Source organism: Alligator sinensis, unplaced genomic scaffold (assembly GCF_000455745.1).
Source record: "Alligator sinensis unplaced genomic scaffold, ASM45574v1 scaffold752_1, whole genome shotgun sequence".
Taxonomy (NCBI): domain Eukaryota; kingdom Metazoa; phylum Chordata; order Crocodylia; family Alligatoridae; genus Alligator; species Alligator sinensis.
Window position 1 is genome coordinate 927,087 of NW_005842000.1, and position 23,275 is coordinate 950,361.

General features: G+C 45.0%; 1 protein-coding gene across 3 annotated transcripts in view; it reads right to left on the reverse strand.

Moving 5' to 3' along the window:
• Positions 1–23,275, reverse strand: part of NKAIN4 (sodium/potassium transporting ATPase interacting 4) — a 72,716-nt gene that overhangs the window by 11,718 nt on the left and 37,723 nt on the right. For all 3 annotated transcript variants that reach the window (XM_025201751.1, XM_025201749.1, XM_025201750.1), the window contains exons 3-4: positions 21,312–21,392; positions 10,722–10,919 (exon numbers count right to left, since the gene is read on the reverse strand). In XM_025201751.1, coding sequence (XP_025057536.1) covers positions 10,722–10,919; positions 21,312–21,392 — 279 coding nt within the window. The remainder of the gene's footprint in view (positions 1–10,721; positions 10,920–21,311; positions 21,393–23,275) is intronic.

Sequence of the window (23,275 nt, forward strand, 5' to 3'; positions counted from 1 at the left end):
GATTTAGGAACAATTTAACATGCCATCCTGGCTCTACACTTTGGGGACAGTATACAGCAACTGTGATATCTTAGAGCCAGATCTTTGTGTCCTTGCTGAGACTTAGCGTGGTACTGCTCAGCATGAGGAAGGAAGGAAGGAAGGACGTGGCACTAAAAGTGATGGGTGTTTTGTCCGGCAGGCTTTTATTTTACTTTGCTCTCTTTCTCGTAATCAAATCTCTCTTCCACCCCTAGTATTACATCTTTCCAGCATGCTCCTCTTAGCAAGATCTCAGCTGACACTAACTGTCTCATTAAAGTTATTGTGAGCCTTAATGGTTTTCCACAGTGAACTCAATCCTCTTTAACAAGAGTTAGCATGTAACAAACAATGACTCATTTCAAACCAAGGCAGAATGATGCATGAAAAGGCGCAGAGAGCTGAGTCCATTCATTTTTAATATGACAGAAAAATACATCACACCAGAAAACAAAAGGGAGGGTAATGAGATTTCTATTGAGGAATTATAAAACACTCTTGTGCACTGAGATTTTCCAAGACAAGAAACACCTCCGTTGGAGGAAACTGAATATCTTTATAACACTGCTAAACCTCATGCTTCCTTTCAATTTCCTATTAAAAACTGAGAGCAACAGCAACAGGACCCCCCGTTTTCTTTCTGACTCTTTGGCTTTACAATGCTGCAATGATGGGGAGACACCTCTCCACTCACTCAATTCTGGCTGCATAGTTTCCAAGACAAGGCTACCTCCCAAACCTCCCTCAACCCCACAACACTTGAACTGAGGCAATCAGACAAGCAGGCGCACAAAAATATGACCTGAAAAACTAATGGTCTAATGAACTTTTAGTTACCTATTCAAGTACAGTGGATCTTTAAAGGTAAATGAGAGAAGAAGAATGAAAGGCTTTACCCTCCTTATTGCTTTGCTTTATTTGTGCAGTGTTAACACAGTAACCCCCACCCCTCAGTTTCTGTGAATATGGGTGGTCGTTATAGCGCGCGCTGTTGATGATGCAGCGTGGGGGGCTGGGGGAGGTTGGAAATTAAGCTAGAACTGCCCATGGTGCTGAACAAAGGCAGCAAATCCTCACCTTTTATCAAGTTAGGCTATGCACATTGCTATTAGATAAGGCAAACCTAATAGCTATTAGAGATGTTTCACTCTAAATGGTATTTTCTCCATACAGGACTCTCCCACTGGATTGGAGACTCTTAAATATTTATCCCATGCTTTGGGCCAACTGCATTCAGAGTGCCAGAAACCGCTGGTCCACCCCTTCAACTATGCGCTCAGGTGTGCTGAGATAAAAGTCCTTCTTTGCTGCTCTGCTCAAGGTGCAAAAGGACCATTTTCCTCTGCTCAGGCCGAACATCAGCAAATCATCCAGAGATGACCTAGACTTCTAAAGCCTAGCAAACTTTGGTAAGGAAATCAAAATTACCTTCATTAAATCAAATATAAACGCTGTGAGTAAATGTACTTACACCAAGAACTACCAAGGCAATGGCTGTAATCCTTGGAATTGCAGAAAACGTCATGTTTTCATCTTTCGCTGCCTATGTCTACTCCTTTCACATGCCCTCCCTCTCTTCAATCCAGCATTTCTGATCTCAAGACATCAGTCCCAGGTGTCAGGATGAAAAAGCATCCCACCATTTTCTGACTTGCACCAAAGCCCATTGTTTCCCTGATCTGTGCCACTTAACAAACCTGAATACTACAAGACTTTGGGCAGATATTTAAATTTCAGGGTGACAGAGATAAGCATCTGCATTGCAAACATTTATAATTTCCTGTGCCTAAGAAATCGGAAACGTGTATTTTTCAGTGCATTAGAGATGTGTTTAGACCCTTGGTTATAGCTGAAAGCCAGGGCACTTGGCTTCTGTTTCTAGCTACATCATGACTCAATATGTGTAACCTTGGAGAAGTCACTCATGTGTCAGTTTATAAATATGTAAAATGCACATAATAAACAAGTCACTCGTCACCAGAGTGCTGTGTTGCCTGACTTTGAGATCTTTCGATAAGAGAGAGAGGTGGGGGATTATTATTTAGGACCTGCTTTGTATCTTGCCAAGAGTCCAGGACTGCACATCTAAGCCGTATGGGCCTTTCCCATCACTGTGGGTGCAAAAATGACCTTTGCAAATAAAACGAGCGAGATATCTGCCTGCTTTCAGGCACAAAAGTGCTGTGCGCGTATTCACCGTAACATCATGTGCGAATTAGGAATACAATTACACACGCACCCTTTGAGTAATGTGACCTTTCGGGGCTTTGAAAGTCCACCCCTTAATGCTTTAACGTAATCAAGGACACAAGATCAATTCATTTGGCTTCCACTAAAATGTCCAAGAGTGGGTAATGAATGTTCCCACTCCAAGGAAAGCCAGGCAGCACTTCTTGGTCCCTCACACATTACAGTCATGGTCACATTCAATTGGGAGCGTGGAATTAAAAAGTCATACCGAGTGGCAGCCCTAAGGCTTGATTTGAAAGACGTATGTCCTTCGTGTCATACAGAAGCAAGCGTCACTTAAGCTTGACAACTCTGTCACCTGTGTCAGAGAGGTCCTGGCCAGTCTTCACAATGACAATGAATCATTTTGCCTCCATTAGGCTGGAATACAAATAAATGCTTATTGTCAGCAGTGACATGAGGGTCAACCCCTTAAGCCTCCTCCAAATGTGCAATTAAGCAGTATCAAGCCAGCGCGACAGCTGCCTATGGAGTTTCTTTTGCAAAAATAAATTAATGTCTCCTCCAAAATCATAAATACCCTTACCTCCATATATTTATTTTAGATGCCTTTTATGGCTAAAAGTGACCTTTCATTAGGCAAACCAGCCGGTGGAGAAAATTCGCTCTCTCCAACCTCCTAGTCCCAACTCAATGGAGGTTTGTTGTCTTTCTGTTTCTGGTTTCCCCTTGGCTTATCCCAACACAACCTGCTTAGCATTTAAAATGTACTCTGTTTGACCTTATAACCCATTTCTTTGTGACATGGGTTTCATCAATAATAAATTACTGTTTATTCAGTGGCATGTTTCTGTTTTATTCAAAAGAGGTTACATTAGCCTCCCAGCTCAGCTGGAAGAGAGAGACTTCAGAAATGACGGGAAAAGGGACACCATATAAATGTGAACTGCATTTCTGTGCTCCTGAACGAAGCTATAATTAAACCTTTCACCTAAGGGATGAAGTGAACTGCTGGGATCTTCACTACATCTTGCCTCATGTATGAATTATGAATGAAACAAAGCCAGCAGAGATGCACTAAAACTCCCATTGCCAAATCTGCTTCACTGAAAGAGACTAATTGAGCATGGCTCAGTTAACTCTTAAGGTACAAAGCTTCTTAAATGGATTCATGCCCGATGGGGGGGGGGGTTTCCATAGCATTTCAGAATTATTTTCCCCCCTTCCACATTAAGCAAAAGGATTACGAATCTGTTGAAAGATGTGGCAATCCTGCTTTGAACAATATTGCTGTTATCTAGAAGGCCTGGGATTCCTGTTCTTTTAAAATACCCAGAAATGGCAATGGGACTCTGGGGCTCCAGATTTCAAAGATGAAGAAATCTGAATAAAGTCTCAAAGATGCACGGTTCCACTGGATGGGTGATTACAGTTGTATGTGAAACAAATCTGATGGGAGGTAGGTCTCTGTCTTAGAAAACTAGCCACTGCTAGAAGAGACTCACTCACACCATGAAAGACCCAGGAAAAAGGTCAAATATGATGAATGCTGGGTTTTTGGTTGTGGCCATGTTGGTCTAAGGATATAGGCAGACCAGGTTCTTTGGGTAGATGTGATATCTTTTATTAGACCAACTAAATAGTTGGAAAAAAAAGTTCTTTGCAAGTTTTGGGTGCAATCACCCTTCTTCAGGAATAGGGAGTCTCTGCTGTTCTGCGACTCCAAGGACGTCTCCTTGTTTAGCTTGCACAACAACTTTTTTCCACGACTCTGTTGGTCTAATAAAATATATCAAATATTATGACTGAATTTCTCCCCTGTGCTGCAAGCTAGCTTCAGGCTAACCCACCATTTAGATCCCACTTCAGCCTATTCGATCATAAATCCTACAACCACAACAGCATTTGGTGGGGAAGAGATTCGCAACCGAGCATCACAATACTTTGGGTAGCAGACAGCCACGAGCATTTGATAGCAAAATTATCTTCTTCCATCAGGTGCTGCTCCTTGCCTCTCAGAATACACTCTTCTGTATAAAAACCAAATGAAGTAGTAGATTAGAAATCACTAGAGCATAGGGATGGAGGAAGAAAAGAAATTAGGACCACTTGATAGGAACAATAGTGCATGTGTGCACTTCTTTGAGAACATATTGTATAGGGCAGCACTGTTCTTGAAGACTGTCCACATATTTGATGCTAGAGAAATTGGAGGAGAATGAAGAACCGGCAGCGAACAGGCACCGGGACAAAAGGATGAGGGGCAGGGTTGGCAAGTTTCCTTAATGCTGAATGAAAAACCATTCAATCACCATTAAACACCTAAAAGTGCTAAAGCAAATGACCTCTGGCTACAACCGGGATAAGCCTGATTTGTTGAAATTTAATTTTTGCCTCACCAGGGTAGGAGGAGAGACAGAAAGAAAATTTGCAGGCTTTTGATCTATGAGCCCTTTTTGTAGCACGATCTATCACAGCTTTTGCCTCCATGAGAAAATATTTCAAGGTTGATGTGTACGGAGGAACATGAAGATCAGAATCAGGGCGCTAGGAGGAAGAAATATGAAAACTAATAAAAAAAAAAATCAATGATGATTTAAATTATGTCTGGGAGACTCTGGACTTTAACAGGTTTAGATTGGACTCCACGTGAGTTTAACTGTGGAGTTTATTATTCACGCTACAATTTAGTGCCACATCTGTTGCTAAACAAATAATGCAATTGAGTTTTGGGACATTGTGTGTTCGTTCTGGAGAGGATGCAGTTACGGAGTGCAAATGTTCCCCTCTTACCAATTTTACACAGCTGTAACTTAACTGGAAAACCCCCCAGTTTACATCAGTAGAAGTGAATCTATTCTCTCCCTTGGGCCCAGCTCCCTGTAGCTGCACGATGCAAAACAGGTTTCCCTCCAGTCTCATGGCTGTGAGTGCAAGGGAATGATAGTCCAGGCAAGGAAGGGCGGTTTAATATCAAACCAATCTGAAACAAAATAGTTAAAGTCAGTTCAATAAATGTTTCAATCTGGGGGTGTCAACGGGTTTCATTTCAATCCCCAAATGTCAACCCTAACTTCTTGTCTCATGAGAAGCCAGGAGCTGCCGTCCGCAGATCAGGGAGCTCGCAAAATGGAAAAGAACCTGCTCAGAGCCCTTGATGGCTGCACTTACATTAAACTTTTTTTTTTTTTTGCACCTATTTTAAACATTTTTGCTTTTTTGCTTCGCTTGGGCCTCTGCAGACACATCTTTCCATTTTCACAGCCCCCGGCTATGCCACAAATCGCTTCCAGCCCCCCACCACAGGCTTGATTTTAGGACTCTGCGTGATGTCCACTTTGTGAGTGTCACTAAAGAGAAATGACAAAACTCAGAGCAGCAGGGATCTAACTTGAAATTTCAACTCAAAGCCTTAGGAGGTAAAAGCCTAATAATGTTAACCTCATGCGCCAGCCCCCTCCCACCAGCCCTCGTCTTTCCCAGTTTATGCAGGAAAGGGTTTTTCAGACCTCCTGGCTCAGTGAGATACTGATTGTTTTTAGACCTTTGCAAGTTAGCCAGAGGAGGAAAAATTAAGTCAGTGATGTAAAACAACACTAATTCCTCCAAGAATGTTCTTGGGCTTTTGCCTCTGCTGCTGTGCCCCCAGCTACAGTGCCAACCTCTTCCAGGCAGCACATGTATCTGATTAAGTATTTTCTTAGGAGCACAGGTCATAGACAGGTGCATGCAATCAGCCAGTCAAACAGCCTGGGAAACACAGGCTGAAGAACAGAAGAAATGCTCAACCCGGGTTGTCCCAAGCACCAGCCTCAATCATTGCAGAAGTTCATTATCACAAGCAAATGGCTGGAAGAGAAGAGGGAAGCGACAGTAGAAACCCGCCCATTGAGGTGGAAACACCTAGGCAACCCCCACTCAAAAAATTTTAAAAAAATCCTAGAGACCGCAGTGACAGAAAACTCATCCTATTAACTCTCACGTTCAATAATGACTCTTAACTGGAAAAATAAAAAACCCAAACAAAATAGGACTTTCGTCCCCTGGCAGCGTGACCCTATTCCATTGTGACGAAAGCCCTTCTGCTTGGGCAATTTGATGTCTCAGGGCTATAGATAACAGCTTTCCTATAAACCATCAGCAGCTACAGACCTAGTTCAATACGTATCAGTGTAACAAGCCAAAGCCAAAGCCAATCAGCTGCAACAAGGTTTAATTTTTCAACCGAACCCATGGGAAATCTATAGAAAGGACAAGAGCGATCTTCGCAGACAGTTATTGTGCAGAATGAATTGAATGGTGCACTACGACGAGTGATTTAAATACACGTTTCACACCACCGAATATGAACCAAATGCATTTTGGGCTTTTATAAATCTGTCACTTTATAATTGATGGAGTCTGCAGCCTCTTCCTGGTACCAGATCTATCCTCTTGGAAGGGACTGCATAATACCTTACAATAAAAAAAATGCAGGTATGCTGTCACACTAGCGTAGAGGGAACCGTATAAATAAGCAGATATTATTTAAGGATCAACCCTTCTTACTGCTGGATGTACTCTTTACTAGCAGTTGTAATTCAAAAGTGACCTGAAGTTGGCTTCATGCTCCGCTGTTCCCACGAGCACTTTCTGAAAAAGCTACCATGGGTTAGCTTACATTTACGCTGGGGTGGCCGCATGCACATGAGCAGTTACCATGCTGTAAATCCTCACTCTTGCTTAATGCATGGGCACTTGGCTGTGGGTCCATGCCCTTATATTGATGCCCCGAAATCATTATAATCACTTTTTAAAAAGTCAGCCTTTTTCTACATCCATCTTTACAACCTTCTGCCCCGTGGACACAAACAATTCATAACTTCATTGCAACTCCCCTCGTGCTGGCTTGAGACAAAAGCAACTGCACACAGAGGTCACGGCGTCTTGTCTTTTTGCCCCACGAGGCAGGAGGTTTCATTTCTAACATGAGAGTCAATGAGACATGCTTGCCCCCTTCTTAATGAATGAACCTCCTTGCCATTCCTGAAGTACCGGAAAGCTTTGGCTACCTTGTAAGATAGGGGCCACGCTCAGATATCATAACCTTTGATTTCTTGACCATCTTGCTCTCAGGACACAATTACGATCAGTGAAAATGCATCTCATGCGGACAGCAAAGCGTCTCTTGCCTCGCTTTTCACTGTAACATCTGCTGTCAAAGTTTGCATTGCCATCTTCCTGGGAACCTTCCCAGATGTCACGTCAAGCAAAAAGAGCAGACAGGCAACTTGAAAGCTCCCTCCCTGTTGGGGAGCCATTTCCAACCCCTGCACCACTTTACAGACTCTTGGAAAAAGCACATCCCTCTATGCACCCGGAGCTACCATATGGGCAGACCAAAAGAAGGTCAGGTATTTGGAACAAAAACAGAAAAAAATGAACCTTAAACCACTGCCAGGCAAGCGGGGGAGTTGTGAGACAGATCTTTGCTAAAGTGAAAAACAAAGCAAGTCTTTCTGCTGGATTTCCTAACGGGCTTGGCAAGGACAGGTGATGCAGTGGCAGTAGAAGAACTAGTTTACATATGTCCGTATCCAGTTTCTGTTGACGAGGTCTGATTCCAGCAAGCCTTACGCCCCGAGACCTTTGATCTAAGGTAGTCCAGTGGAGTGGGAGAGATGTTTCTGCTGTTTTTCTGTCCCATAGTCTAGCACCCATCCTGTTGACATATATATATTTCACCTTTAAGAAACCTGTGTTCAAATCCTGATGAATTAAATTAGAAAAGGAGTTTGAGGGATTTTTAAATGAAGCTCTCACTGATATGAATAGAGATGAAGAAGGGTGCAGGTTGTAGCTGCATCGGTCTAAGGACACAGGCAGACAAGGTTCTTTGGGTGAATCTGATATCTTTTATTAGACCAACTTCAATAGTTGGAAAATCCCAAAAGCTTGCTTAAAAATTGTTTTCCAACTATTGAAGTTGGTCTAATAAAAGATATCAGATTCACCCAAAGAACCTTGTCTACAGATGAAGAAAGAAGTCATGGGATGCATCATCATCGGTCATTTGGGGACTTGATGTTCAGCTCACTCCAGATTACATTGGGAGCAGTTCCATGAAAGTCATGTAATTAGGAGGGTGCAGAATGACGCAGAAGCACACCTTTGGGTATCGTTTTCAAACAGAGACCCTAGAAGAGTAAGGGTTTTGCCATCAGCAGGAGTCAGGGTTGGGGTACATTAGCAGAGCCATATAGGAACATGCCCCTGGTGTGTACTCATCCTGGGTGGACCCTAAGCCAGCGATGGTTTTTATGCTGAGGGCAAATGCAGCAAAATGTACACTTTTAAACTGTGGACATGGATCAGGGTAGCTCCACAGCTGTTGTGACAACTCACTGAAACACGTGCCGCCCTCCCCTTGCATAAATAAGGTCAACTTTGGGGAGGGGGATGTGATCAAGGATGACTCAACCTTCCCCGGGGGAGCACATGGCCTGCCGCTGTGCCTCGGTGCTTTTGAGGGATAATTATCTCCTGGGGACCCAAAGTTCAGTCATGTCTCCACCATTGGTGAATATGAATTTCATCTCGCTGAATCTGAAACAGATACTTTTGAAAACAAAGCCTACACAAGCAGGAGAGGAGGCATTTTATATCCCCCCTCTCCCCTTCTTCCTGAGCATTTGAGTCTCAGATGCTTGACAGACACGAAGGGAACTAGGTCAGATCCTTGCTCCATCTCCCCAGTCTTCAGCTCTTAGGGCGACAGGATCAATAATACAAAAGAAATTACTGCCGGTCTACAGCACAGAGGACCTGCAAAGCATTCGGGGTGGGGACAGCAGCCTGTAATAAAATCAGTCTTAAAATTGAAATAAAGAGAATAAAGAAAAGTAGTGGCATGGATCAAAGACTTCAATCCCCAGAGACTAAAATAGGGAGAGGGGTAGCTAGTTATTCTTGGCCAGGGCTTGAGTCAAGTCATGGAAAAACTTGCTTTCTGCCATACTGCCGAGAGAAAGTAGCTTCATTTCCGTTGCACCGCAAGGATTATATGGGTGCTTGAGGGTCCCCATGAGACAGGAATCCCCTCTGGTCTGCCTCTGAAGGAGGGGATGGGGAAGCCACTTATCAATGCCGAAACCTCATCCATTCCCCCAGCCACAATCCCCTTCCTTTTTCTGTATCTGGCCAACTGAGAATACCCCTTCCCAGCACTGCCTCCCTTACATATCTGCAAAGCAGCATGTGCATCCACCAGTTAGTATGTGCCTGAATACCCAACTAAAGGGAGAGGTGCTGGGAACCCCGACTGCTATAATTTGGTGTAGCTATCTGTCTTGGCATTGCACCTCTACATTGGAGGAATCCCATAAGACACAAACTTTATCCTCAACATAACAGGGCCAGTGTAAGGACTGGGCTGTGGGTTGTCTGGCCTAGCGAGTAGGCTACCAGGGCAGGGCTAGGGGAATTGGGGGACCCAACCACACAGTGGGGCAGGAGCTAGAGTCCTAGTTACCAAATCCAAAGAGGAATTTCAGAGGTGGAGTCCAAGTCACAAAGCTGAGAGCAGGCTCTGGAGTCAGGGACCGAGTTCCCAAATCCGAGAAGAGTTCCCAAAAGTCAGAGTCCATCAGCTCAAAAGCCAGAAAACCAGCCAGCGCACGATCCACAAGTTACCAAAACAGACCTTTAGGCAGAACTGTTGGCTCATCTATGCTGCTCCAGACCACCACCGTTTCCAAATCTCCCCTCTCCTGTCTCCTACATATAGGACGATATCAGGCGAAATCAAGCCAGCTATCTGAAGCACCCGCATGGGTCAATGCAAAGTTCCTAGCTTCAGTGTAACCGCTCTATATTTAAAGCCACTAACCATGAATTAACAAAGCCAAGCAGATTAAAAAGATGTGGGCTGCTAGCTGTAACGTAGCTACAAACTGCATGGACATCAGTAGAAGGAAAGATGACAACGGACCTTTTGTTTCAGTTAATTTCACAGGCAAATGAGAACCAGTTAATTAACAGAGAGAATTAAAGACATTAAATTACTGCAGTGTGTTTGAAAAAGCCTATAGGAACCATATCTGAGAGACACTTTTAGCACAAAACATTGATGTCTACAGGAATAAAGCACGATGTTTCCTACATCGAAACGCTGTTGGTCTCTGGATATTATCTTCCTTTGGAAACAAAGATCTGCCCCCCTCCAACCCTTGATACCAACACGCAGGCACATAATATCATGCAACGACAATCAAATGAAAATAAAAATCACTTTCTTCTTCTCCCTAACTGAACCCTAATTTGCTATGGTAGGGTTGCATGTGGGGGGGTCATTTTAAAAGTGTTAGGTTGCAAGTATCAAGGTCCATTTTTAATCAGTTTCTTTGTAGATAATTAAGAAGGAGAGAGAGGATATCATTAATGACAATCAGCAGAGCAGACCTTGAAGCTCGGCTTTTGTGACTAAACCGGAGAACATCCCCATACGACCTGCGGCGACCAGAAGTACTCACCGCGATCAGGATCTGGAAGGAGCTGTGCATGACCTCAATGTAGCGGTACTCCAGAGCACAGCCGATGACGGAGATGTAGGAATGACTGTCCAGCCCCTTTATGCCGGGCATGGGAGCCTCCTTCCTTACGCAGCCAGGGCCATTTTCACTCCACCAGGACTGGTGCCGGGAGATATTAAAGGTCAAAAGCTCGCTGTCCTGAGGGGCAGGAATGATTGAAAAAGTCATCATTAGCGAGGAAATGACATGCTATTTAGGGACGCTCAGCTCCCATCAGGCAGTGTAATCTGATGACGTGAACTTTGATGCACGAAAGCTTGTGCTCTCTATATGTATCCGAGTTAGTTAGTCTATAAAGGTGCATCTCTATACTGCCAGACAAGATTCTTTGGGTAAATGTGCTCTCTTTTATTAGACCAGTTGGAACAATCGTTCTTTGCAAGCTTTCGGGTACAAACACCCTTCTGCAGGGAGCACCTCCCATATCCATCCTGTGCTTTCAATGTGAAACTTAAACTCTGACTTCTAAGGCAACCCGTGATAAGAGCCTCCAAATGTACCACCCTCAGTAAGGCACAGGGATCAAAATGTTAAAAAGCACTTTATAATTAGGATATAAATCAGCATGAGCTTCAGTAAGGCCTGTCTAATGGGACCAGCTCTTCTGACGAAGCACTTCAGCATACTGGCAGCCTGTCCCAGCGTAACGTGGTGACGTTTGGGAGCAGTTGCAAGCAGTTGTCACAAGAGACAGACAATTTATAGGCTCCAGACTAGGCTTGGGATGCAAGAACATCTGTCTCAAAGTGCCTGCAGCAAGGAGAGAGCACAGAAGAAATGTGGGATGACCTTGTAAATACCATGATGGAGACAGAGAACTCTAACTTGACAGGTGCCATATATCCACACTAATACAGTATATCCAAACGTGTTATGGTCTTGGACTAAGCATAAACTTCAGAGCAAGACAACTCAGGGATTTTTGCGGCTCTATTCCGTTTATCCTACGAATGAAGAAATATTTATTATCAATTGCACAAATGATTACTGCAGCCATGCCTTAGGAGGAATAAAAGCGTTCCAGCACACTCTCTTAACAGAGAACTCATACATACATACTTGACTGAAGTCTTTTAAAACCTTCCTGACATTAAGAACTTGACCTAGAAATTATGATCAGCCACAAGTCTCAGGAATATTTTCTGGGAAAGGTACTGTAAATTCATCATCTTTACTACCGTGGTTAAAATTGGATGGAAGTGGAATCATTACTACAAAAAACTTTGCATATTTGATTTTTTTTTTGTATTGAATTGGAATGAAACTGGATGGATGGATGGATGGATGGATGGATGTAGGGAACGAATCCAAGCGGATCTGGGCAGGTTGGAAAAGTGGGCGGAAGAGAATAGGATGCAGTTCAATAAGGACAAGTGCAAGGTGCTGCACCTGGGGAGAAGGAATCACCAACACACCTACAGGCGAGGGGAGGACCTTCTTAGCAGCATGCAGCGGAAAAGGATCTTGGAGTCACTGTTGACTCCAAGATGAACATGAGTTGTTAATGTTACAAAGCGATCAATAAAGCACTTTATCATGCATTAGCAGATGCATGACAAACAGGTCCAAGGAGGTGATGCTTCCCCTCTATGCAACACTGGTCAGGCCGCAGTTGGGAGTACTGCATCCAGTTTTGGGTGCCGCACTTCAAGAGGGATGTGGACATCCTCGAGAAGGTCCAGAGGAGACCACTCGTATGGTCAGGGGCCTGCAGGCAAAGCCCTAAGAGGAAAGATTGAGAGCCCTGGATCTCTTCAGCCTTTGCAAGAGAAGGCTGAGAGGTGATCTTGTAGCCACCGACAAATACATAGGGGGGGACAGCAAGGTATAGGAGATGCTCTGTTTACCAGGGCAGCCCTTGGAGTAACTAGGAACAACGGCCACAAACTGATGGAGAGCAGATTTAGGTTGGATATCAGGAAGAACTTCTTTACGGGATGGGTTGCCGAAATCTGGACTGGGCTTCCAAGAGAGGTGGTGCTCTCCCCTACCTTGGGGGTCTTTAAGAGGAGGCTGGGCGTGCACCTGGCTGGGGTCATCTGACCCCAGTGCTCTTTCCTGCCCAGGGCAGGGGGTCGGACTCGACGACCTACTGAGGTCCCTTCTGACCCTAACGTCTATGAATCTATGTATGGATGTAGTCATTTCAAGAGTGCCCAAACAGTATTTTTCTGCTTCCCAGCTGTCCATCCAGAAGGCTACTGCCACTTTCATAGTCTCTTTACCGCCCCTTCAATTTGTCTGATGTCAAATTGTATCTTTTATAAATGGAATGTTTCAATTTTGCAATAAAAGGGTTTTTTTAATGGAAAATTTCTAACTCGCTCTAATGAAGATTTATATTGCCATCACATTATGAAACTTTTTTGTTTCCACCACCTTAACGCTGCTGAAAGGCTCTGTCGCCATTCAGAGGCTGTGGCCATTTTGTTTCCAGAACGACTACAGCCGTTAATCGAGGAGGAAAAACCCCTCTTATACCCTGTCACGGAGACATCATTTTGGCTCGTTCTTTTCTTGTTGCTTTCCCCTCAAATTGAAAGGTGGCAAATGCTGGTCCTTTATGATGAATAAGATACAACTTCTCCGTCAGCAGTGAAGCTGCTTCCAAGTCTGGCTCATGGAGCTAAATTACTGACTATAATTGCCCCAAAAGTTCAATTGCTTAGCAGAGACAGAAATGTCGGCTTGCGCACTGGGCAAACTGACTGAAACCATAGGAGAAGAATAACTATGTAGGGACGAGAGTCCAGTCACCGAATCACATGTCTGAACACGTCTGCTTGCCAAGATTTGGATCCAGGAATTACAACAGGAGTGGAGATGAAAAACATTTTTGAACTTCATAAAGGAACAATTTCCTCTCTGCCACAAACTATTAATGCGTCTAATAATTTCCCTCCCCATCTCCAACTCTCACATTTCCCTCATTATTCAGATTTATTGCACGTCTGGATTTCCATTGACCTCAGTCAATACCAGCCTCTTGGGTCAAGTTACTGTGATGAGCTGACCTCCGCGGTGATCAATAGCTGCTGGAGAAATGTTCCCCCATGAATTCCACATCATCTCTGCCACCGGAGCTACTTTTCACTTTGCTTCTTTCAGCATTGCAGCTTCAATGAGAGCTAAACTAAGCAATTTTGGATGCCACATGGTGAAACGCAGCATGAATGGTAGAGGAATTTGCAAGGAATCAAGATGGTGCATTTCTAATAATAGCTGCACTTCCCTTTCACTTGAGAAAGTGATACCAGACTAATTAGGAACACCAGCTGCAACACCGTGGTCACTGCTGTGGGGCTTCTAGCTTAAAGGGTATTGTTACCTTTCCCTTCAAGTGATGAAAGACAAACTTGGCATCCTCTGGAGAGCAGGGGAAGCAAGGACAGCAGCAGCTATCCCTACTTAGTAGGGAAGTGCTAAGTGTCTGGTGCCACTGGGACCCCAGCAGACCTCACGTGTCACTTTGATGTAGAATCAGCAAAACCTTTTGGCTCTTGTAGCACACGGGAACAGGGGGCAGAAGGATTTATTTTGTAGCGTAGACTTATGGAAAGTGCCTGGTCCAGAATCCAAATGCTGCCGCAGCCTAGGCATAAACTCCGAACATTTTGTAAAACATCTGGACTTATCCGCTAGAGAGCTGAGATGCTGCCCTGAACAGACCGCTGATCTGAGCTTGATCCCTGTGGGAAGACTCAGCTTTATGCCCGACTTAGTAATACTTCATCTGTCATCATGAACCCCGCAAACAGCAAACGAGACTTGATAGAGGATTGAGTTTGACCCTCATTCAGATATCATCTGAATAAGGACAGATTTTAACAGAAATGTAATAGGGCTGGAAGAGACTCTGAGAGGTCACCTAGTCCATTCCCCCATCCCGAGACAGAATCAATTGTACCTCAAATCGACTTTGGATAAGCTATATGTTGTAGACTTTCATTTTCTTGAACTGAAGCTCAGGTATGCCACTAATTCCTAGTCCCAAAGTCTCCAGGAACAAACTACCCTACTCTATACCCTGCCCAAGCTAGCATCCAGCTCATCACCAGCACTTACTAGTACTTTGTGGGGCTCTCTACTCCGAGTGTGTGCTGGGAAACACATCTTGGGAGGTGTGAACACTTAAGTAAGAAGTCAGCTGCCAAGCTCCTGACATAATCCTAGCAACAGATGGGATGTGTTTTGCAGCGGAGGAAGGAGAGCGCAGAGCTGTTGTGTGGAAACAATGCTGAAGCAACCCCAATATCAAAGGGAAGACAATTGGGAAAACTCTATTAACAGCCTGAAACTTATACAAGACCATCTGCATTTTGCAGGGTGCGAGGAATAATTAGACTGGCGGCTATCGGAGAATGAACTCATGGAAGGGTGCCTGGTGCGGGCGCTAAGGGACGTTTGGTGGCCGCCAGCTCCCCTCTCTCCCAGCCTCTGAGAGGAGCAGCAGTTTGGTGGGAAAAAAACACTAACCAGCTTTTTCCAACAGGCACTTCTTTTTTGGGCTGCTCCCCTATGGACTAGACATAGATTATCTCCTGTCCATTCGGATCAGGTCGTTGCTGCACCCCCATAGCGCCTCCAGCATAGCCATGTCTCAGCGGGATGCGCACTCCCGCGGCCAAGCTCCTCTTTCGGCGAGACCGACTGCAACCCACCCAAATCGCTGCTCCCCCCTTGAGAGGGACTGGACAAGCTGAAGGCAAAATCATGGTCCAAGCAAGGACAGCTCTAGCTCTTTGGCTCAGGGCTTTCCTTTATTAACAAAAAGCCAAAGTAATTGCAACCCTACAGGGTCCTTGTCCGGAGAGGTTCGCTCTCACAGCCCTCCTCTGCAGGCACGAAGCTCTGCCAGTTGTTTCCCATGTAAGCCTTCTTCCCAAATGATGCAGAAAGCCCTTTCTAGCACTCCTTCCCCGCCCTAGGGTCTCTCATAGAAAGTTAGGGCTGGAAGGGACCTCAGGAGGTCACATCTAGCGCAACCCTCTGCTCAAAGCAGGCCCAGCCCCAACTCCATCATCCCAGCCAAGGCTTTGTCTAGCCGGGGCTTAAAAACCTCCAAGGAAAAACTCTACAGAAAATAAGCTGCTTCTACTTATAGCTGAAGAGCAAGGAAAACAATGGGATAGCAAATCTCCCCAAGTCTCCATATTGGAAATCCTTATAGGGCTGGCCTTTGCTTCCCTCTAATACAGGCGATGTCTCTCTACTCATTTGCAATCCATGAACCTCATTTTGAACTGAGCCTAGACAACCTGAAGAACCTGCTAGCTATCAAGGAGGAATTAGGCAGGTGGAGGAGCAAAAAACTTGCACACGTACACACACTCAACGCTAGTGCGAACACATAGCCCCGGTTGGGAGGCCGGGCAGAAGTTATGCTGTCACCGAACGGAAACAACCGTGCTCAGGTTGAGCAATTCCTCGCGATATAAAGACTCCAGTTTTGAAGGGCTGTTTGCAAAAATAAATGCACGTTTTTGAGTTGTGCGGGCAGGCAAACACACAAAACGATCAGCCTCACCGGCTGCGGAGACGTCGTGAATACCAATCACCAGCGGTGATTATGAGTGCCCTCGTGTTCTGCCTGCAAGGAGATATCTGGAGCTGTTTTGCAGCTGCAGGTTTGAAAAGTGGATGAGTAAAGGGGGGTAGGAACGAAGGCTTCGTACTACACTGAAATCTGCCACTTCTTGTTACCGGCGGGGCTCTATGGAGGACACCTGTGCAGACCGAGTGAAATAAAAAAGCATCCACGAAAACCATGTTATTGACTTCTATTTGCTAAGCAGGAAACCAGTTGTTTTTACTCTGAGTTTTTCAATTATTTCTAATAATGGTCCCTTGACTTCTTGCTTTCACAATAAGGAAAAAAACACTGACAGATTTCAGCAGGCATTAAAGTATCCTTTCCCTATTGAAGCACCTTTCCCTAGCTTCCCTACTTCAATGCCTCCTCAAATCCATCAGCATTTTTTGTCCCTTATTGTGAAAACTAAGAAGTCAAGGGACCGTTATTAGAAATAATTGAAAAAAATCAGAGTAAAAAATGGTTAACTCCCCCCTCCCTCCCCCAGGTATCAAGTTTAGAAAAACTTTAAAAAACTTGTAAAGTATTTGGAAATGGATTGGGAAATACTGAGATGCTGGTAGGAGTTAACTAGCTTTATTACAGCGAGGAACAGAGAGCCCTGTTTATGCCCACACTCCCCCATTTCTCAACAGACAGCTATTTGATGGGCTACGGCTACCTCATTAGCCTTCAATCTGGAAAGAAATATGAGCAAAATCAGTGATAAAAGCTCCTTCTCAAGTGCAGGCTGAGGGCTAGCCAAGATCACATTTCAATCTAAACTGTGGCTGAACCTTGTTGCTAATCGGTTTGCCGTTCGCTCGCTCGGAGGTGGTGCTGCAGGGAGACAAATGGCTACAACTTAATACAGCGCAAGAGTTTTCCCCGTTGCCTCTTCTTCTGCACGCGCTCTATGTTTGCACTTGGAGCAAGCCCCAATCCAACTCTAGTGCCCACAAAATCAGCTTGAGAAAGACTGGCTCTTTGTCCAGTTAGTGCCATCAGACAGCTGTTTCCTCTCTCACTAGCTGCCTTCTCAACAACCCCCTTCATTAATTATGAGGCAAAGCAGCATTCATGGCTGTGCAAGCAAAGTCAGCCCACCTAAGCGAACCCTGAGAGCTTGATGGTGGGATCATTTTGCATCTTTTAAATTAGACAAGAAACGATCACCAGGTTTTATTTTCTACCCGTGTGTCTTGAATAGCTGCAGTTCACTGAGGTAGCAGGATGCTTGCTTTTATCATTAATTAGACTGCCGAAAGGGTCTGTCGACTGCACTGCTTAACGACTTAATAATAGCTTTCGAACTTCTGAATTCAGGAGGAGGTGGGGGTAGGTATCAATAATGTAATTCTTCCCACCTCCACCTATCGCTTGCTCAGGTACAAAGCTACCAGAGAGGAGCTAATACGTTCTTTCAAATGCAGATAAATCTGATTATGGCTAATAGGACTTATGCTCTTCTACTACGAGAAGGTTAGACAGACACTGTCCTGAGATTAAACCAGTGTCAGATCTGGATGAGAGAATATAAATAAGGATCGCTATCCAAAGATGGGCAGCTCCGGGTGAAAAGCATCAACAGAGCCAGGTTTAAAGGTGCCATCCAAGAGTATCTGTGTCCCGAGTACATGGTAAAGGGTCTATGTGGCAGCATAGGGGGGTGGGGGAGCACATATGTTTTTATCAGCCTGATTTTAATTCTTAATTGAGGTTGACATTTCCCACTAGCTCAAGCGCGTTTGTGTAAATGAGAAGTGCGCTGGGATCTTTGCAGCTGAACCTGAAATACCACCCAGATAGTGAGGGATAGGTTATATCAATAGCTAGAGGATGGCTAGGCAATGCTTGAAAAGCCAGGAGGAAGCAAAGTGATGGTTTGGAAAGTGGAATCTCATGTGTCCCACCAATTACACTGATACAAAGCAGCTGCGGAGGATGCTCAGCAAAACAGGCTTTTACCAGGAGGCTGAAAGTGTGCTCAGAACTGTGAAAAGCATCTGCATCTTGCTGCTGAAGCTGAAAAAGCAATATTTCAGCTCAAAACTTGCACAGGCTTGGTCTGCTTGCTAGCAAAGCATTGTCATGGGAGAGCTGGTACCGCAGGACCTGTTCTGTATAGAGACCTTTCAGGTGATGACTCCAAAGAAGCAAGGACATGCTTTATTAGGCAGTTCTCTGACAATCCATTTGTCTGCTGTCCACCTAATGAAGTTACAGGAGACAGTATTTCATTCTCTTTATTCCACTGAGAAAAGGTATCAGTATGAAAAATGACAGGGCGAATAAAAAAACCAAAACCCGCCACAACCGTCAGTCCAGTTCTTTCAAGGAACTGACATAAAATACAGAGAAGGACAGAGACAATTTTCCCTTTGGACAAAAAGAACTGAATTTGATGCACTTCAGAAGAGTCTAGGGCTAATGGAAAATGAAGAGAGTTTGGTTTAACTCCAAGCAACACGTGATTGTCGTGGAAGACATTAAGGTCCATATTTTTAAAGGTGCCTGTGCCTTTGCACAGATAGTCATTGCAATGATGTCACTATTCCCTAATTACATATCAAAAGGACTTGATAGCTTGTCTTTGCACATATCTCTATTCTGAGTACATACACACACAATTGTGATTACACATACACATATGCTGGGCAAAAGTATGCATGAATTGTATATACATGTGCAATTATGCCTGCAGTCTAGGAAACCTGTGACTGAAATGCTCAGGCATGCTAGCAGAAATCTTCAACGGATTTGGAGGTGACATCTGGACAAATACTGGACCTTTAAGCAACTTTTTGGCTGCTGTGCAAAACTGAGTAAAATTTCGTATTTTCACCATTCTTATGGTACTCTAGAATACCTAGCAAGGAAGAAAGAAATGGAGTCTCACTCTGATTATGGGTGTGCAGGCCAGGACCCCTATGTCAGAGTCCAACACCCCTATTAAAGACAGCAAGGAAGGCAGCCCCCTCCTTCTCCATAATGCACTGATGCAGCCATGCACCTTGACCCTACGGGGTCTGCCGAAATTGGAGAACTGCTGAATACTGGAGAAATGATCTTTCCTGACTCCTCAGGCTATCCATTTGCAAGGTGACATACTTGATATAATTACCCTCATCCTAAAAAGATAAAACCACAAATGGAAGTGCTAGTCATTTTATTGGGCAATAAAACTGTTTGGTGCTTGGTCACAAGGTGGGGTGCAAAGTTTAACTCGAAGGAAAATCAGCGCTGTACTGTGTCTAGCACAGTGGGGCTCTGGTTCACGACTTGCCCTCCCAGGGGCGACTGCAGTATAAATATATAATTGTTCCTCTCTGTTTTCCTGTTCTCCTCTCTCATCCTGCAGCTCCTCACAAAACCGGGTCTGTGCACCAAACTGCATAAAGCACTCTCTGCCATTAAGGTATTTAACAGGTTCCTCATTGCTCATATTTTCATTCCTCGAGGCATTTATTAAAGTTGTTAAAGCAGAAGCACTCAGGGTGCTTTTCTCCTTTCCCTCCCCAGCTGAGTTATCACCTGTCTGAACTCTACAGGGCTGTCATTACTAGCTGCCAAGTTAACAAACTCCATTCCTTCTAGCTCACTGCCCTTTCTGCGTTTTGTCATTATAAATTAGCTGGCTGCTGACACAGATATCTCCGCAAGGCTGCCCTGTCAGAAATAAAAGCAAGAAGCGCTCAGGTGGTCAGAAATACTACATGGCCTCCCTCCTTTTCTCTTTCAGGTGCTCATAAAAAAGGGTGGATGTTGGATGCCATACAAAGGTAAGGCTCTCTTCCCTCCCTCCAAACAGGGAGACTAGGACATGGCTGTATGCCCTGCAAAACCTCAGGCAGGGACGGACACTGCAGTGCCCTTGCCGTGTTCGGGAGGCAGTTCATCAAGGGCTGTCCCAGGCCTGAGAGCAATCCTGAAAACAGCTCTTCCTGATCCAAATCTTGCTGTCGTCAACAGGAGTCTATCCAGAGTCTTTAGATCAGGGCTATAAAGATGCAAAAAGATATGGCTGCCTACTTGTGAGCCAGAGGCCGGTCTGCATGAGCAGCTTTGCTGTTTTGCAAAATAAAGAGGGTATATGTATAGACGGGGGAGCGGAGGTGGGAAGTGCCCTGCCTCGAAGAAGCAGTGTCAGGCATGTTGTCACATGTAAGAACATGCTGGATCTTCAGGCATCTTCCCTGAGGACATGGATAGCCGTTTATCTAAAGGGGTAGGACGGGGAGGATGTTTTGTCCAAGGTGTCTACAGGCCTAGACCTATTCCTGCCTCTAAACTGAGCTCAGCTGGACTAAGCATGGGACAACAAAAGAGAGATCACCGAGGAAGCTGCCGCAAGTGCTTTAACCCACAATCTGGCCACGATTCCTACCAACAAGTCATTCAGGACATAGGTAGTGATATCCCCATCTCAGACTCTTCATTTTGGCCAACGATCAGTGGAAGTCCCTTATGCATTGCCTCCCTGAGCACATATACGTCCTTTTAAGGTGTTTTTAAGTAGGGCCAGGGGCAACCTCATTAGCTCACAGACTCCCTTAATTACCCCTGGACCTTCATTAAGAATTGATCTCAAATGCCCAGAGGCAACTTCCCATTAGGGAATATACGTTCCTTATATATCACACAGAGATCACTTTCTGTTTTTCTTCTTGAAACACCTTCTGCTTCCACGGAGAGGGCCCCTGACAATCAACCTGCCACTAACACCTATGCTAAGGGCTGCCTGCTCTTCAGAAAGCTTGCAACATGCCTCCATATAGCCCCCACAGTAGCCACCAAACATCAGTGTTTAGCTGATGCAGAAAGTAGCTTGCTTTCCTCTTTAATCTCAAAGACATCAGGCAGTATTTCTTCTTTGCAGTCCCTCTTCCCCTTCCCCTGCCCTGCTCCTTCCATCTCCTTTGATGGAAACATTGCTGTCTGATCACAGCCCTACTTACCTTGGAAAGTCCTCCCACTTCCAAGTAGAAGCAGATGATGAAGATATTCCAGGTGACCCAAACGGCAGTCCAGATGGCGTACTAAGAAGGGGGATGTCAAGGGAGAGAGATTGGACTACGGTTAGGGAGCTGCCTGAAACATCACTTAAGAGATGCAAGTACAGCAGGAGAGAGTTAAATGCTTCACACCATCACCATGCTCCCTTTCTGTTCCTTGGGCATTTGTCTGGATTTTAATGCACCTACAGTTCTCTCGTGATTGTGGCGCTCCGATCCAGCTTCCCAAAGCAGGGCTCGTGGGTGCTGTCGGCTCTGCTCTGCGGGGTGGTTCGCTGAAGGGTGAGGACCAGGCCTGTGTCCATCAGCAGAGGGTCACTCAGCACCACCAGAAACCCCTGCACACTTTTGCAACTGCTTGTGCAACAGCTGACTGATTCAGTCAAAGGACAGCAGGGCGTCCTCCCACGCCAGCAGTGTTTGCAGGAGCGGGGAGCTTGGTGTTCAGATAGTGAGGCCACGGCTGGGTTGCATCCCAGTCTTGAGCAGCTCTAATGATTAGAGATAACACACTGATGGGAGGCACATCTGTTCATTCCCAGCTTGAAAGACAGGGGCTTCTGTTTAGGAGCTGAATGCTTGAGACGCAAGGTCCTTGAGGACAGAGCAAGGAGGAAAAATGGCTCCTTGCGGCTCCCTTTGACCTCTGGATAGCCCATTTCAAAACACCATCAGGAGACAAATGAGCTCTGAAATTCAAAAGCAGGTTGGACAGACACTTGCTTGGGATGGTTTAGTTAGGGATGATGCTGCCTTGAGCAGAGAGCTGGACTAGACAACCTCGAGAGGTCCCTTCCAGCTCTACTTCCCTATGATTCCTAAATTCTGGAAAAAAAGGGGGTTGGAGCTTTATTTCCAAAGCCTGTAACCTGCTCCTTAGTAGAGCACTATGGAGAGGTGAATGGCGTGTGTGTGCATGTGAATGTGTGTATACACACACACGTTTCATAGCATACACGGTAAATAATCAAATGGAGGCCATTTCCCTGGAGAGCAGCATTTAGCAATATGGGGCTGGATGCTCGGAGGAATTAGAGCAGCACAACCAACCACTCCAGAGGGATGGGAAGAGCTAGTCTCAGGTGTGTGAAACAGAAATGTTGGTTAATGAACCCCCGGTACCTGTCCTAATGACTTCTGCTGGAAAAGCCCTGCTGTATAGGCTTCCTCCCTGCTCTGACTCAGGGGAAGGCCTTCAGCTAACATTTCTGAAATACATAGCTGGGCCATGACACTTTTTTTCCCCCATGTGCTGAGAAGTTTGTTATTTGATTTGGTTTTGTTTGCATGAAGGCTGAATGCTGTAAAAATCCTGAAAAATGGAATAAGTAGCACTGCCATAGACAAGTTTTGAATCCCCCCAAAATATTGCCTGTGACACTCTGAATATCACAACCTGTGGGCGTTTCTATTCCGGTGCTTAATTGTCTTCCACCCACACCAACATGTAGTATTCCTGGCATGCATTAGTGCTGGAGGGCCTGAGTATAATGCCAGTAAGTTGTCAGACAGTGCCAGAGTTACACCCTGATTTCCACACCACCAGCTGCCATAGATTAAGGTGGTGGGAAGCCCTCTCCTGCCAAAAAACCTGACAGTTGGCAGAAGTTTATTATTTAAGCAATAGTCCCTGTCACTGAGAATTTTATCTGCTTAATAATTGGCAGCAAAAAGCCTGAGCTGAAGGGAAATGTGAATCAGATAGAGCAGAGGTCAATTTTAAGGCACTAGAGCTTGCAGTCAGGGATGCTGGCTGGCAGGACCAGATTTTAAGTATTTGAAAACATTTCTGAACGTCTGCTTGCAAAAATAAATTTAAAAAGTGAATTTCAGTTGCAAATGAATTATAATTAACAGTGAACAGAGAGAGAAAATGTAATGGAAAACTGAATCATGGATGTTTCAGG